General features: G+C 46.4%; 1 protein-coding gene and 1 pseudogene across 1 annotated transcript; one reads left to right on the forward strand and one right to left on the reverse strand.

Moving 5' to 3' along the window:
- The first annotated feature begins 1,088 nt into the window (after positions 1 to 1,088).
- Positions 1,089 to 9,779, forward strand: LOC103052184 (uncharacterized). Its single transcript, XM_088129582.1, is given in 4 exon segments — positions 1,089 to 1,362; positions 4,883 to 5,874; positions 6,002 to 9,267; positions 9,270 to 9,779. Coding segments are annotated over 2 exon segments (1,863 nt in total). The 5' UTR covers positions 1,089 to 1,362; positions 4,883 to 5,874; positions 6,002 to 7,610; the 3' UTR covers positions 9,476 to 9,779.
- Positions 2,268 to 4,354, reverse strand: LOC112543215 (interferon regulatory factor 1 pseudogene; annotated as a pseudogene).
- Positions 9,780 to 14,459: the final 4,680 nt, after the last annotated feature.

Here is a 14,459-nt window from a genome sequence, read left to right on the forward strand (position 1 = left end):
CTGAATCCTGTTTCCTTCCTGAACTTTGTCAGTCCGGAGGCCTTTTTCGCTAACCTTGAGTGATCCGAAGCTGTCCCCATAGAGACAAGAGAGGTTCTCAGGAGGTTCAAGGAACTCTTTGGCTCATAACCAAAACTCCTTTTACTACCAGTGTCAAAGTGGGCAGAGTCCAGAACTGCACCCTCCAGACAAATGGTCCGGTGCCGGCCGGGTGAAGTTGCCCAGGCTCGGTCCGTTGACCCGGTTAGTCTCGGGCTCCTGGGTGGCTTGCCAAATTGTTAGAAAGAAAGCTTACGAGATTCACCTCTGAGCCAGGAATAAACACGCAAGCGGTTGCTTGAAGGACAGGGAAGACTTCCACCATCAGGACCTCTGGAAGGAGGAGAACCACTGCAAAGCAGGGCATTCCCTCGGACACGTTGCAGAAGAAGGCCATGGTCAGGGGTACCGAAAGCCACTGAAAGATCTTTGAGGACTGCACTCCCCCAATCCTGGTCTCTCCATAAGTCAAGAGCTAAATCGTCGGCTTCCTCTAAGGCTCTCTGCAGTTGCAGAGCATCAGCCCTTTCAGGCAAGCCAGGTCAGGAATTGGACACCACAGAGCCTGTTGGAGCTCTGCGATGTTCTCGTGGGGCACAAGGACAGCAGCTTGAAAGCCTGTCAGAGTTTCCCACTGACCTCTTTTATGGGATGCAGAATCAAGACAGGATTATTTTTACTCTCTTAAGCAAGAAAAATGCTGAATTCCATTTCCTGTCTGCTGCTTTGCTATATCTGCCCCCTCTACCTGGGGACGCAACTTTCTCCAGAACCTCTCTTAAAAATGCAAGGTTGGAGATGTTCTAAAGTTGTCCAAAGCAGCTGGATGGAGAAGGCTTCCTGATGGGGGGGGGATACCGCACCCCTTTCCACCTGACCCCATGGAAATAACAGCCTTTCTCCCCTCTTTGCATGAGGTCCTGCATTGCACAAGGCATCCACCAGGGGGCCCCCTCTGTGAAGAGAGGGGAACACCATGCGCTTCAAGGTTGGGCCATTGGAGGAAACGGCCACACATGGCTTTCCAGAGGAGGTTGGGAAAAAGAGTGACATCACTATGACTTCCCTATCTAGGAAGCTGCGCTCTCTCTCTCTAACCCTTTGAGCTTCGCAGGAGGTAAAAAGGCTGCAGGAAAATCTTGCAGGGAAGAGATCCAGAGGAGGCCCTGGGGGAGGAAGGTGAGTTTGCACTGCAAATCTCCAGCAGGAAAGAAGAAAAACCTTGCGAGGAAGGAGGGCTAGAGATTGTGCCTGCATTCTCACCATGCGCTGATGAGGCTGAAATAGGGCTGGATCCTCTGCAGTTCGACACGTCTTAGGAGGGTGAGTGAACCAGGAGATCCTCTTCAGCTTCCTTCCTTCACGCCCTGTGCTTTGGGTGAATTCGGCCCCTGCGGTTGGGGAACGTGTTTGGGCTTCGGGCAGGTTGTCTGAACCTGCCTGGATGTCCTGGTGTGACTTGGCTCTTAAAAGCAAACCCTGGAGAAAGGGAACTAGAACATCCCAAGCAGCAGTTTTTATCAAAAAGTCCTTAAGAGTCTTCCAGGTTCTGAAATGTCCTGTTCAATCTTTATGTTGAATCTTTATGGAAGAGTGGGTATAATGGCTTGGCAATCAATGGATACATTGGAATCCACAGCCTGGCATATCCTGTAATTCCCAAGAAGGTCCTAATTTGTCGTTGGTTGCATGGAATAGGCAGCGATGAGATGGCTTGAATCCTACTTGGGTGGAGTAGTCTCCTGCCTTTTCCTAAAACGTGTCCCAGGTATTGGACTTTTGGTTGGACCCACTGTACCTTCTTCTGGGACACTGTATATCCTCTATGGGCCAAATGGTTTAAGAGCCGAATGGAGGTTTCAGTTAATTCCTTTTCAGTCTCTGCTGCCAGAAGCAGGTCTTCAGGTTGGCAAAAAGGGCAGCAGCAAAACCTGTTGGACTATTTTTATAGCCTTGGGGAAGTCTAGTCCATGTGAGTTGACATTTGTGGCCGGACTCAGGGTCTTCCCACTCAGAGGCAAAATATGCTTGACTCTCAACAGCCAAGGGGATGCAAAAGAAGGCATCCTTCAAATCAATTACTGTGTACCACTGCTGGCGATGGGAAAGGGTAGTCAGCAGGGTATAGGGGTTGGCCACCACAGGACGAAGAGCCTGGATGCAAAGATTTACTTCTTGGAGATTCTGGACCCTTCTCCAAGAACCATTAGACTTGGGTACAGGGAAAATTGGCATTGACCATGGCGAATGGACAATTTTTAAAATGCCATGATCCAAAAACAGGTTAATAAATGGCTTTATTGCCAATCGTGCCTCCCTTTTAACTGGACACTGTCACACTGGACTGGTATCTGGCGACAACTTAGGCACATGAGGCACGGCAAATTTCGCAAGCCCAGGTATTCTCTAGTACCAAATGTCTGGGTTCACTCCTTTTAAGGCAAAAAGTTTAATTATTGCTGCCTCAAGGAAACATAAATAGACTCTATCTGGTGGAATTTCCAGGCTTACCCCCTCTGGGGTACATTGGAGTGAAGCTCCCAATTTTCCAAGGAGGTTACGTCCCAAAAGATTTACAGGACATTGAGGCAAGACTAGGAAAGGAGTGTTCCAAAGAGGAATCTCTCGTGTTGGATATTTATAAAAAAAACACTCTAGGGTGCTTTTTCAGATTTTCCAAAAACTCCCACAATGGGGGTAAATTAAAATTTTAAACAGGGGATATCAGGGTCAGTCAAAACACTGTATATTGTTCCAGTGTCCACCAGAAAGGAATAAAACTTTCCCGACTTGGAGCTCCACTAGAACAAAGTTCTCCGGAGCCTCGTCAGTACATGTCAGAGTGAGACTCGGGGGCATTCACACTCATCTGATAGTGGGGCGTAAACTGAGAATGCCATCTGAATCAGGGTTTCAAGGTTTTGCATAATGGGGGCCTCAAATTTCTAGAACTTCTTCCTAATATTGGGGCACTTTGTCCGACAAAGGTCATTTTCAAAAAACCTCATTCTGGGGTGCCTCGGGGTCTAGGTCAATAAAACGTCGGATCCCATCTTTGTAAGATGCCTTCTTGTTCCCGTTGGGCGGTTTCCATATCAGGACCATCCACATTTATCTCACAGTTAGGGGACAGGGGGACCTCTAGGGCGAGCCCTTGGGCGGCAGGCTGCCCCTCTTTCAAAAGGGAGAGCCCATCAGTCAAAAACTGGTGTCTTATATCATAAAAGGGCTCAAATTTTAGGTCCGGGCGGATCCCGGTAACTGCTTCAAACGCTTGGAAACAGTCATGGGGAGTCCCATCTGGGTCGCTAGGGAATGGAGAATTAAAGTTATCCTCCTCATCAGAAGTGATGGGTGAAACTTCCAGTTGGCAATTCCTGAAGTCAAAATTGTCTAACTCACATGTGGAAGACCTAACGTACGCCCCCCCCCCACTTCCATTTCCTCTGCTGGGTGGCTGGCAAGCACATAACCGCTATGGTCATCGGGCAACTGAATGCTGTCTGTTGCTGCAGCTGTCTCTTCTGCCTTATTATTGTCCACTAACTTTCTTGGGCTCTTGTTGTTTATTTCTCTCTGTGATTTCATTGTGGGGTTCCGCACCCTATAGACTCGGATAGTCCTGGGACCTTTGCTAATTCTCTGATCCTTCACCTCTTGAATGTCAGGCAAGGAATCTATGGCACAACGGAAATTTGCCTTCCATGTTTTTGGGTCAGGCTGTACACCACCTTCTTTGTACCGCCCAGTATGAATGGCCCAGTTTTCGAAAAGACAAGCATCTTTTTCTCATTCCCACCCCTCCCTAGCTGCATGTTTCCAAGGAATCTGGAACAACTTTTCTTCCTTATTGATCCAAAAAAGTCCAGGAATTTTATTTGAATTAATGTGCAATTCCAGCCAAGGCCTCATGTGCATTCTTGCTTGCGACATTCTGGCTCTTCCTGTAAGGTGGCAATCCTTTTTGCCAATTAAAAGATCGCTGGTCGTAAAAGGTCTATGTATATATATAAAAACTAAATTATCCCCCAAAGGAACTTGCCAAGGGGGTGCCATCGTAAACGTGGCAAAGCTAGGGGGCCATATGACCGACCCATCCTAGTGTGAGGTAGACTGGCAAGTTCAATTATTTCCGCCAAAACTGAGGCGGCCGAGGAGGTGGGGGTGCCGAGGGTGGCGAAGGTGGCACCACTTGGGGTACTATTGGAGGCACACTTGGTCCTCCATATGGCAGTGGAAATTCCTCCTCTGGTTCTTCTAAAGTCAGTTGCCCTTTTCCTTCCACTTGCTTTTGTCTCGGGCGGACAGGGCAAACACTTGATTGAATTGGGGAAAGACCATACTGACTCAAAATGTCTTTCCATACGGCCAAATTAAAAAAATTCAAATAATTATCTTCTTCAACCTTCCCAAAGCAAACCCTGAAGAAAGGGAACTAGAACATCCCAAGCCACGGTCATTTCATTGGCGTTTCATTTTATCTGAACTGAACTTTTGTAGTTTGTTAACCTGTTTGGGGTTAGACATACATGTTGTGTGACTCCCGTTTGTAGGGAAACGTAGATATGGGTTTTGAAAAAGCCAGCCCTCCCTTCTTAGAAAAAGAAACAGAAAATGCTCCAATAAGCATTTATTGGGCATTCCAAGTGCTTGATGGAAGTCAATCCCATATTTTACAACACACACACAGAAACACACAAATAAACACAGGACGTATCTGATCAATGCCACTGCCATCCTATACCAGCTCAGAAAAATAGTGCCTTCCATGGGGATGAGTGTTGTTCAATAGTGAAATCCATCACTCTCTAATTCTTGGAATGTCTTTTCTTTTCCATCTCAGACACAGAACCTGGAAGCCTTTTGTAGGTCTTCGCATACAGACAAAATTCTCTCTTGGGCAAAGAGGGCTGAATGGCCTGCTGGGGTCATTCCTGGGCTACAAGGAACAGCCCAATGAATGAAAAGGCATTTGGAGAGCCACAAGATTCCTGGGACCCCTTTGGAGTTGCGTTACAGCACAAAGAAAGAATGGAGACACAACCCTTAGCCAGTGAGGTAAGTGGAGAAGGCCCTTCTGCTGTCCAGCCTGGGAGCTGTGGGGAGATCTGGGCAAGAACTGGGCAGAAGATCCTGGAGGAGGAAACCACCCATTCAGACGTTCAGCCCCAGAACCTCAAGAGCATCCAATACCAGGAGGCTGAGGGCCCTGAGGGCTTTGCAGCTGTCTCCACTACTTTTGTCGTCAGTGGTTGAGACCAGAAAGACACACAAAAGCGGAGATGCTGGACCTGCCGATGGAGAGCTGGGTGCGGGAGTGCGGAGCAGAGACCAGCTCCCAGGCGGTGGCCCTGGCGGAAGGCTTCCTCCTGAGCCAGGCGGAGGAGCAGAAGGAGCAGGTCGAGTTGCAGGTGGGAGACCTTTATTTTGGGAGCCCAGAAGGGGTCTGAGTGGAATAAACAATGCATTTGAATTCCTGACCCCTCTTCAAGAAAGTTCTCTGGCATTCCTAATATGTGGAGATGTTTCAATGATTCTTGAGGAACATTCTTCAATAATCCATTCTAGAAGATAGATTTGGGACAGCTGTTCCTTTCTCACTTTCCAGCCTCACTGAAGGACACTGGGGGCTTTGAAGTTGTGTTCAGAGAACAAGAATCCACTTCATGTTATGTGATGTCTGTTAATTCGTCTTCTTTTCTCCTGCCTACTATTTCAAGCCCTTCGCTGTGGACATCAGAGATCCTGAGGGAAGGAGGAACCCATCCAGTCCCCCTCAAAAGCTGTCTTTCAGCAGGATCTCTCAGGAAGATCCAAGTGAGGACACCTCAGGAGGTAATCGAAGGCCCTCCCATTCCAGAGAGAGATCCCAGCTGTCTCATCTTCTCTATCTCTTCTCTTCTCTAGAATGCCTCCTCCTATTTTGTTAATTCTGCACTTTAAAATTCTCTCTCCCTCACAGGGAAGACTCGAACGAAGTTGTCTGCTCTTTCTGGTGGAGCTGAAACAGGGGCTGAACCTCCAGCTGAAGTAAGAGGAGGAAATTTAACTATTAGATTTCTATTCTCCCTTTCCTTCAGGCAGTCTTGCTGACTCTCTCCTTCCATTTTTCCCCCTTTTGTGGGCCTGGGTGTTTTCTTGTACTTCAGCAACATTGAATGGGGAATGGAAGATTCAGGTTGCTATCAGTCAGGTCAGCCTGCCCTGAAGTCTTTGGTTGGGATACAAATTGGTTTGTACTTTCTCCCTGAGATTCTTATTAGGATATCTTTTTTTTTAAAAGACCAGTATGTAACTCTGCTTTTGCTACTTACTCTTCCTGCTATTAGTCTACAATAATTAATTTATGGAAAACTTTCTCAAGAGATAGGAATAATATTATTAGGAACCGCTTAACAGCGACCCATTCGTTTTTTCATTCTTTGAGTTGGAATTGTGCAAGGCTGCTCAAAAATAACTAAATACTCAGACTGGCACATCAGATTAAGACATAAGACAAAATCCAATGAAGATGGCCAGATAGAAAAGTCTATAAGTGAAATTGTTCTGAAAGAGCATTTTTAAAAAGCCTTGTTTCCAACCAGTGATAAGAAATATCAGCACAGATTAAGACATAAGACAGGCTATTAAAATCCAATGAAAGTGGCCAGAGAGAAGAGTTTGTAAGTGAAATTGTTCTGAAAGAGCATATAATCAAGGCCCTTTTGACTTCCAAAGTAATTTCTAATCCTCTAATTTGTGCCTCGATTTGGAGGCAAAGGAATCCACCTTGGCAAAGGCTGCGAAATGTCCTTCCCAGAAAATTGTCTCCACTTTCTTGTCTCCCATTCAGCCAAAGGCTCAGACTACTAGCACCTTTCTTGCAGTCTGAGGAGGAGAAGAACCCGGCTTGTGTACCTCTGGATATTGATGGCCCCCCACCCAAATCCCTGGCTTTGCTCTCCCAGGATTTTCATGGAGTTGTTGAGCATGGGCACGATTGGTCCTTCTGGGGACACCGTAAGCCATTTGCTGAAATGCTAGAAAGAATCCCCCTGCCCCCCGATTTCCTTCTGCAAGCACAGGAAGGATTGGAGACACTGATAGGTGGAGTTTCTGAAGCCCATCTACCAATTCCTTCTCTCAAGAAGGTGAGAGTCCTTTCAAGATGGGTGAATGGATCAACTGATGGATCGATCCAGAATGAAATTGGGGTTGTTATCACTGAATGGCACTGAAAGTCCTGTAGAAGCAATCGAGTTGAACAACCCTGCCTCAAATATTTCTTCAGTCAAAAGGTTTGGCTCTTTCCATTTTCTCACCTAAACCCTGGAATTCCACAAAGCCCAGCCATTCAACTTGGTGCATATCTTTGCTTTGGGAATTTGTGGAGAACAGGACAGATCTTGCAAATCCTCCGGGCCTGTTCTGTTCTTTTTTCTTTGTTTCTTCAGGAGGGTTTTGTGTCCTTCGAGGGGGTGGCTGTGTATTTCTCCGAGGAGGAGTGGTCTATAATGCTATAAATTTCATTTCTCTTTTCCTTTGCAGGTGGTCATCGCTATGAGAATAAAGATCCCAGTGAAAAATTCCAAATGATCAGGCATGGAAGCGGAATGTACAAGGAACTAGAGATGCCACTAGAAAGTCATGAGAGAAACCAGTCAAATAGTTGGAATCAGGAAATCTCATCTTCCAGGGATGCTGAGACGCAAGGCTTTCTTGCCCAAGAAGGAAAAATAAAGGAAAGGTATATGGGAAAAAGTATAAGACTATTAAAAGACAAATTGGTGGTAAATGAACACTCTCCAACCCAAACCAAAGGAGAAGGTTATATCTGCAGAGACAACGGAAAAACACCCAATTGGACCTTCACTGTTTCCTGTGAAAATGGGTCCGTTACGTCTCAGACAGGGGAGAAGCCATATAGGTGCATAGAGTGTGGAAAGAGCTTCTGTGAAAGTACATCCCTTACAAGGCATAACAGGATCCACACAGGGAAGAAACCGCATGAATGCATGGAGTGTGGAAAGAGCTTCAGAAGAAGCAGTCATCTTATTGTCTATAAAAGGGTCCACACAGGGGAGAAGCCATATAAATGCATGGAGTGTGGAAAGAGCTTCTCTCAAAATACATCCCTTGTCAGACATAAAAATATGCACACAGGAGAAAAACGAAAGAAATCCCTGGATTGTGGAAAGAGCTTTTCTACTAGCAGGGATCTTAATTCCCATAACAGCATCCACACAGGGGAGAAGCCATATAAGTGCATGGAGTGTGGAAAGAAATTCTGTGAATATAGATCCCTTGTGAGACATAAAAGGGTCCACACAGGGGAGAAGCCATATAAATGCACTGAGTGTGGAAAGAACTTTACTAATAGTAGTCACCTTACCTCCCATAAATGGATCCACACAGGGGAGAAGCCATATAAATGCCTGGAGTGTGGAAAGAGCTTTAGTAGTAGCAGTGATCTCACTTCCCATAAAAGGGTCCACACAGGGGAGAAACCATATAAATGCATGGAGTGTGGAAAGAGCTTTACTACTAGCAGTGATCTTACTTCCCATAACAGGATCCACACAGGAGAGAAACCATATAAATGTATGGAGTGTGGAAAGAACTTTACTACTGGCAGTGATCTTACTTCCCATAACAGGATCCACACAGGGGAGAAGCCATATAAATGCATGGAGTGTGGAAAGAACTTTACTAATAGCAGTCACCTTACCTCCCATAAATGGATCCACACAGGGGAGAAGCCATATAAATGCCTGGAGTGTGGAAAGAGGTTTAGTAGTAGCAGTGATCTCACTTCCCATAAAAGGGTCCACACAGGGGAGAAACCATATAAATGCATGGAGTGTGGAAAGAGCTTTACTACTAGCAGTGATCTTACTTCCCATAACAGGATCCACACAGGAGAGAAACCATATAAATGTATGGAGTGTGGAAAGAACTTTACTACTGGCAGTGATCTTACTTCCCATAACAGGATCCACACAGGGGAGAAGCCATATAAATGCATGGAGTGTGGAAAGAGCTTTCGTACTAGGAGTGAGCTTACTTCTCATAATGGGATTCGCACAGGGGAGAAACCATATAAGTGCACGGAGTGTGGAAAGAGCTTTACTACTAGCAGTGATCTTACTTCCCATAACAGGATCCACACAATGGAGAAACCACACGAATGCATGGAGTGTGGAAAGAGTTTCATAAGAAGCAGTCATCTTATTGTCCATAAAATGATCCACACGGGGAGAAACCATATAAATGCACTGGGTGTGGAAAGACTTTTACTCAGAAGGGTCATTTGAATTCCCATAAAATGATCCACACGGGAGAAGTAATAAAAATGCATGGAGTGTGGATAGACATTCAAAACATTGAACTTACTTCCCATAAAAGAATCCACACGGGAGAAGCCATAAAAGTGGATGAAGTGTGGAAAGAGCTTTAGTACTAGCAGCAATCTTAGTTCCCATAAAAGGATCCACACGGGAGGAACCACATAAATGTGTGGAGCGTGGAAAGAGCTTCAGGAGGAGGAATGACCTAATTTCCCATACACAGATCTGTTTCAGTGAGAATCCATGTAAATTCTAGATTTAGTTGTTTAAAGCTATACATTTTCTATTTGTGTACACTGAACTGGGAAAAGATGATTTCTTTTAGCCTGACCCTCAGAACTGGCAGCCCAAGGGAAATTAATGTACCAATAAAAATAAAAGGGCCGTTTTAATTTTGGACTGGATTTTTGAATGTACTGTTATTTTAAGTGGCCAATGCTATGCACACCAATAAGAGAAATTTATTTTTTATTAAGTTTATGTTTATCCCAGTGTTAGAAAGAAACCTTAGAAGGTTCCTCTCCCAGGTGGGAATTAACACGGCGGCGGTTGCTTGAAGGAGAGAGAAGAGCTGATTTTCCAGAGCCAGATACACAAGAGGATCATCTGTGGGGCAGCCATGCTTGGGTTTCCCCAGGAGTCCCCTTATAGGGCAGATCTCTTGTTCCTGGAAAGGTCCAAAGGAATGACGGCCCTCGAGGAATTCTTGGAGAAGGTGATTCCCGGATTCCAAGAGCGGTGAAATCGGTTGGATCTTTAGAAGGGAGCATTTTGAGGTCAGGCACCCTACTGAGTGGGGGTTTCCAGTGGTTCCCTTACCTGGCATGGTCTAACTGGCATCTAGATCCCTTCAGAGAAGAAATCTTCATATGATTTGATTACGGCTTCAAGGAATGTTGGCCCTTCCAGCCACGTCTTTAGTTATATAATTTTGGGCTGGGGTGGAGGACTCCCGATTCTTCCTGCTACATTTTTAATCCTTTTAGGTAAGCCCATTCTTACTATACTTTGATCCTATGCCTTGATTGCTGTTCAGATAAAGAAAGGAAGGGTGAGACAAATGGGAAGCTTTGACTTCCTGCTGACAATGATGGGGGGGGGGGGGATTTGACTTTCTTCTCACAATCCCTCCTTTTTCTTTTTGTGCAAAAACAGAATATTTTATGCACAGTTAGGGAATCTTGTAGCTATACATCATCCTGTGACTCAAATTCATATTTTTGGCCATTCTGCATCAAGATTAGGGATCCCTGCCTTGGGGAAAGGGTGTTGATCTTGCTTTGAGAACAGAAGAGCATTCCCTACGACACCCCGAGCAGGAGGGTAAACCCTGAGCAAAACAGCAAACAAATATTCCTATTACCACCAAGCCCATAATTCCCAGGAATGTTGTCTTCAGCCAGGCAAAGTTTGGTAACCAGGAGGTAAGCCGTGAGAAATCAGAGAAGCCCTGACTGTAGCCAATGTTGTGAACCAAAGTTTTGAAATCCTCTATGCTTCGCTCTATCAATTTGGAATTATCAACTGAATTAAAAGAGACAATCCTTCGCCACTCTTGTAGGGCAGTCTTCTTCTATTTGGAGATGCGAACCATTTTTTTCTGACAGGGCAGAATACTTTACCTGCTTTTAAACGCCCGGTGCCTCCCTTCACCCACACTTTTGCTCCTGTGGCCCTGAATTGTCTTTCCTCCTTTCCTTTCCTCTGGGGAGGGGGTTCCCTTTGTCACAGGAGGAGAGGGGATTTTGTGCAGGATCAGTTGCGCCGCTCTCTCTCAGGCCTTTCTGGGCCTAGCTGGTGAAGCATTCCTTGGTGCCCAGGGTCTATCACATATCCCCCCCCTCCAATTACATCTGTGCCCAGTAGCACCAAGTCTGTTGTTTTTTATTGACATTGATGTCGCTGGGCATCTTGGGTCTCCTCCTGCACCTTCCTCATTGCAACCACCAGCAGGAAGCATCACGGTCTGACGTCCACACATGGAGTGTGCGAAGCTTCTCTCCTCGGGGAGGTTTTGATATTGGGCAAGACTAGGTGGGGGTCAACAAAGCGTTGATGGAGCTTCAGGATGGCTTGGTCCAATAGTGGTCTCCTCCCCTTCAACCATTTGTGGCCAGAGGGGAGGTGGACTGGCTGCTTTGGGAGGCCTTCCCTGTGAAAGCCCAGTGCCAATATCCCAAGAGATCTCCAAAGATTGGCTTTGCCTCACAGGGCAGAGAGTGGCTGAGTCCCAGATCCAGGTGAACACCTTCGTAGGCATCCCTGAGCCTTTTTAGGGTGAATTCCCTGATCATGCAGTGTAAGATGAAGCTGCTAGGCTGATTCTTACTGCCACAGGGAAGACAAATCATGGGAGGTTAGCATAATTGTAGAAATGCATCCCCAGATAGCAGGCCCTTGTGCTGTGAAAGGGTGGGTGAATGTACGCAGCCCTGAGGCAGAATGTGGACTGCTCATCACATTTCTAAGATGAAAACATTTTTATATACTTCAACTGCAAAGGACTTTAATATCTCCTCGTTCCTGAAAAGGCACTAGAATCTCAGATCTGTTGGAGGGTGGGAACTAATTAGGTAATTACTTAATTAGGTAATTAATTCTCATCTCTGGTAAGGAAGATCTCCAGGACCTGCATCAGGTCTGCCCAAGATGGGTATGGCTTTCAGTAATGGCCTGCAGGCTCCTAATGACCATCTGTGGGTCCTTTGGAAAGGGAGGAGCGTCTTCCGTCCAAATTTCCAGGTCAGACGGGTAGAAAGGCACGTGGGTAAAAACAAAATGTAATTATCTTCTGCTTGGCCAGCTACGGGATTCTTTCATAAAGGCGCCATTCAATTTCTTTGCAGTCTTCCGTCCAAGGCATGCAACTCAGGATGGGCTGGGGGGGCACTGGGCGTGGAGGAATTAAAAGTTACGCTCAGGATTAGAAAGTCCTGCCCAGCAGAACCAACAGGGCAGATGGGAAGGTTTTAGTTTCGATCTCAAAGACTTTAATATGGTACCGTCAAAGGTCCCCATTGCAGGCCGAATGGGTCTACCAGCTGTGTCGGTCACCCGAGCCCATCCCAGACACAAACCTCGTGCACAACTCTTCCTCGTCCCCGTCTGTACGGGTAATAACCCCCGTCCCAGGCGAGAAGCATCCTTTCCAGGGGGGAGGTCGGGAGACCTTGGGCTGCTCATCCCCCATCTTCCCTAACCGATGACACGCGTGTTGCTAGGATTTTCCCATGGGAAGAAGTGCAGCTCGTTATCTTCCAAAACATATTGTTATGGCTAAGTAAGTCATGTGAAAATTGTATTGTCGAAGGCTTTCACGGCCGGCATACGATGGCTGGTGTGGGTCTTCCGGGCTGTGTGGCCGTGTTCTTGAAGTTTTGTTTCCTAACAAAAGGGAAGCCATTGAGATTCACAAACACCAGCACAGTTTCAATAAAAAAGAGGAGAGTCTAAAAATCAACAAAACCTGGCTACCAATCCTGAAAAATACAGCCTGCAAAAGGTCAACGAACTCAGCTCAACCACCAGGACATGTGAATAGTTCACACAATGAACTTGCTAATCACCCCCAGCAGCCCCTCGCTAACAATTCAATAGAAGAAAAAACCTGCCTAATCCCCAGGAAGATACACACAGATTCAGACACCAAAACAAGCAGCCACTCAGTAACCCACAGATCTCTATAAATAACCACAAAAGGGTCACATCACCCTGGGTACAGAGAGAACTGCTCCTGTCTGTGCTCCTGCTCTCTGAAGATGCCGGTCACAGGTGCTGGCGAAACGTTAGGAAACAAAACTTCAAGAACACGGCCACACAGCCTGGAAGACCCACACCAGCCATGTGAAAATTGTTATTATAATTGTGCACATATACTGCTATTTACTGCCACCTATTGGCGTGTGTGTGCTAGTTACCTATGGGGTGGCAATATAATGAGAGGATTATATGCTCAGCCTCTCAGTAGAGTTATAGCCACCATGTAGTCAGTTTTATGGGTTATGTAGTAGTAACTAATAACCAAGTAGTGTACCTCTTCTCTGAGAGTTTTTGGCTAGAGACTTTGTTAAGCTTGTGTAGTAGATAAGTCTTGGATGCTAAATACATGAGAAGAAGTGCTTTTTCCTATATTTTGTATGCAACTTGTATTTTACGGAGTTTTACATTTTTTATCAGTAAACAACCAGATAGTATATATTTTCTGGCTGGATTTCTTTGGAGGACAAGATATGGACATTGCATTCTGTAAATCTCTCATGCTGATGTGTATTTTTTCCTGGGCAAATTTTCTGGGCGTATTCTGCACTCTGCACACACGTGTCCCCCAAGGTGTTAGGTGTATCCTTTACACCCGGAGCCTTCCCAGTGAACTCCTGGCCCTCCTCCTCACTCCCTGCTTCTGGACTGAGAGAGGGACAAGACAAGCAGGCCGGTATTTGCCCAGATAGAGTCAAGCGCACGACCTTGCGCTACCTATTGGAGCACATGAGTCTTGTCAGCCCCACCTGCTTTCTAGGACCTCCCAGTCCTTGGCCAAGAAGGACTCTCAGAAGTCTGGGGGCGGCTGGAACTGAATTTTTAGACCCACAGCCCTGGTCAACAGCGTGGATTGAAACCTAAAGAGGGAGTCTCACACTCACACATCCGCTGGGCACAAAACGCAGAAAAGGGCACTTACTCACTCTGAAGTCTCAGGTTCAAGCAACTGTTTGGCTCAAAACCAAAACTCCTTTTACTACCAGTGTCGAAGCAGGCAGAGTCCGGGATGGCACCCTCCGGACAAATGGTCCGGTGCCGGCTGGGTGAAGTTGCCCGGGCTCGGTCCATTGACCCGGTTAGTCTCAGGCTCCTGGCTGCCTCGCCAAATTGTATAAAGGAAGCTGAGGAGGTTCATCTCCAAGCCGGGAATAAACACGCAGGTGGTTGCTTGAAGGAGAGGGAGGACTTCCACCATCAGGCCCTCTGGGAGGAGGAGAACCACTGCAAAGCAGGGCATTCCCTCAGATACATTGCAGAAGAAGGCCATGGTCAGGGGTACCGAAAGCCAATGAGAGATCTTTGAGGACTGCACTCCCCCAATCCTAGTTTCACCAT

This window comes from Python bivittatus, unplaced genomic scaffold, assembly GCF_059951505.1.
Source record: "Python bivittatus isolate LINGU-HERP-01145 unplaced genomic scaffold, Pbiv_v1 ctg000810_np1212, whole genome shotgun sequence".
NCBI classification, from domain to species: Eukaryota; Metazoa; Chordata; class Lepidosauria; order Squamata; family Pythonidae; genus Python; species Python bivittatus.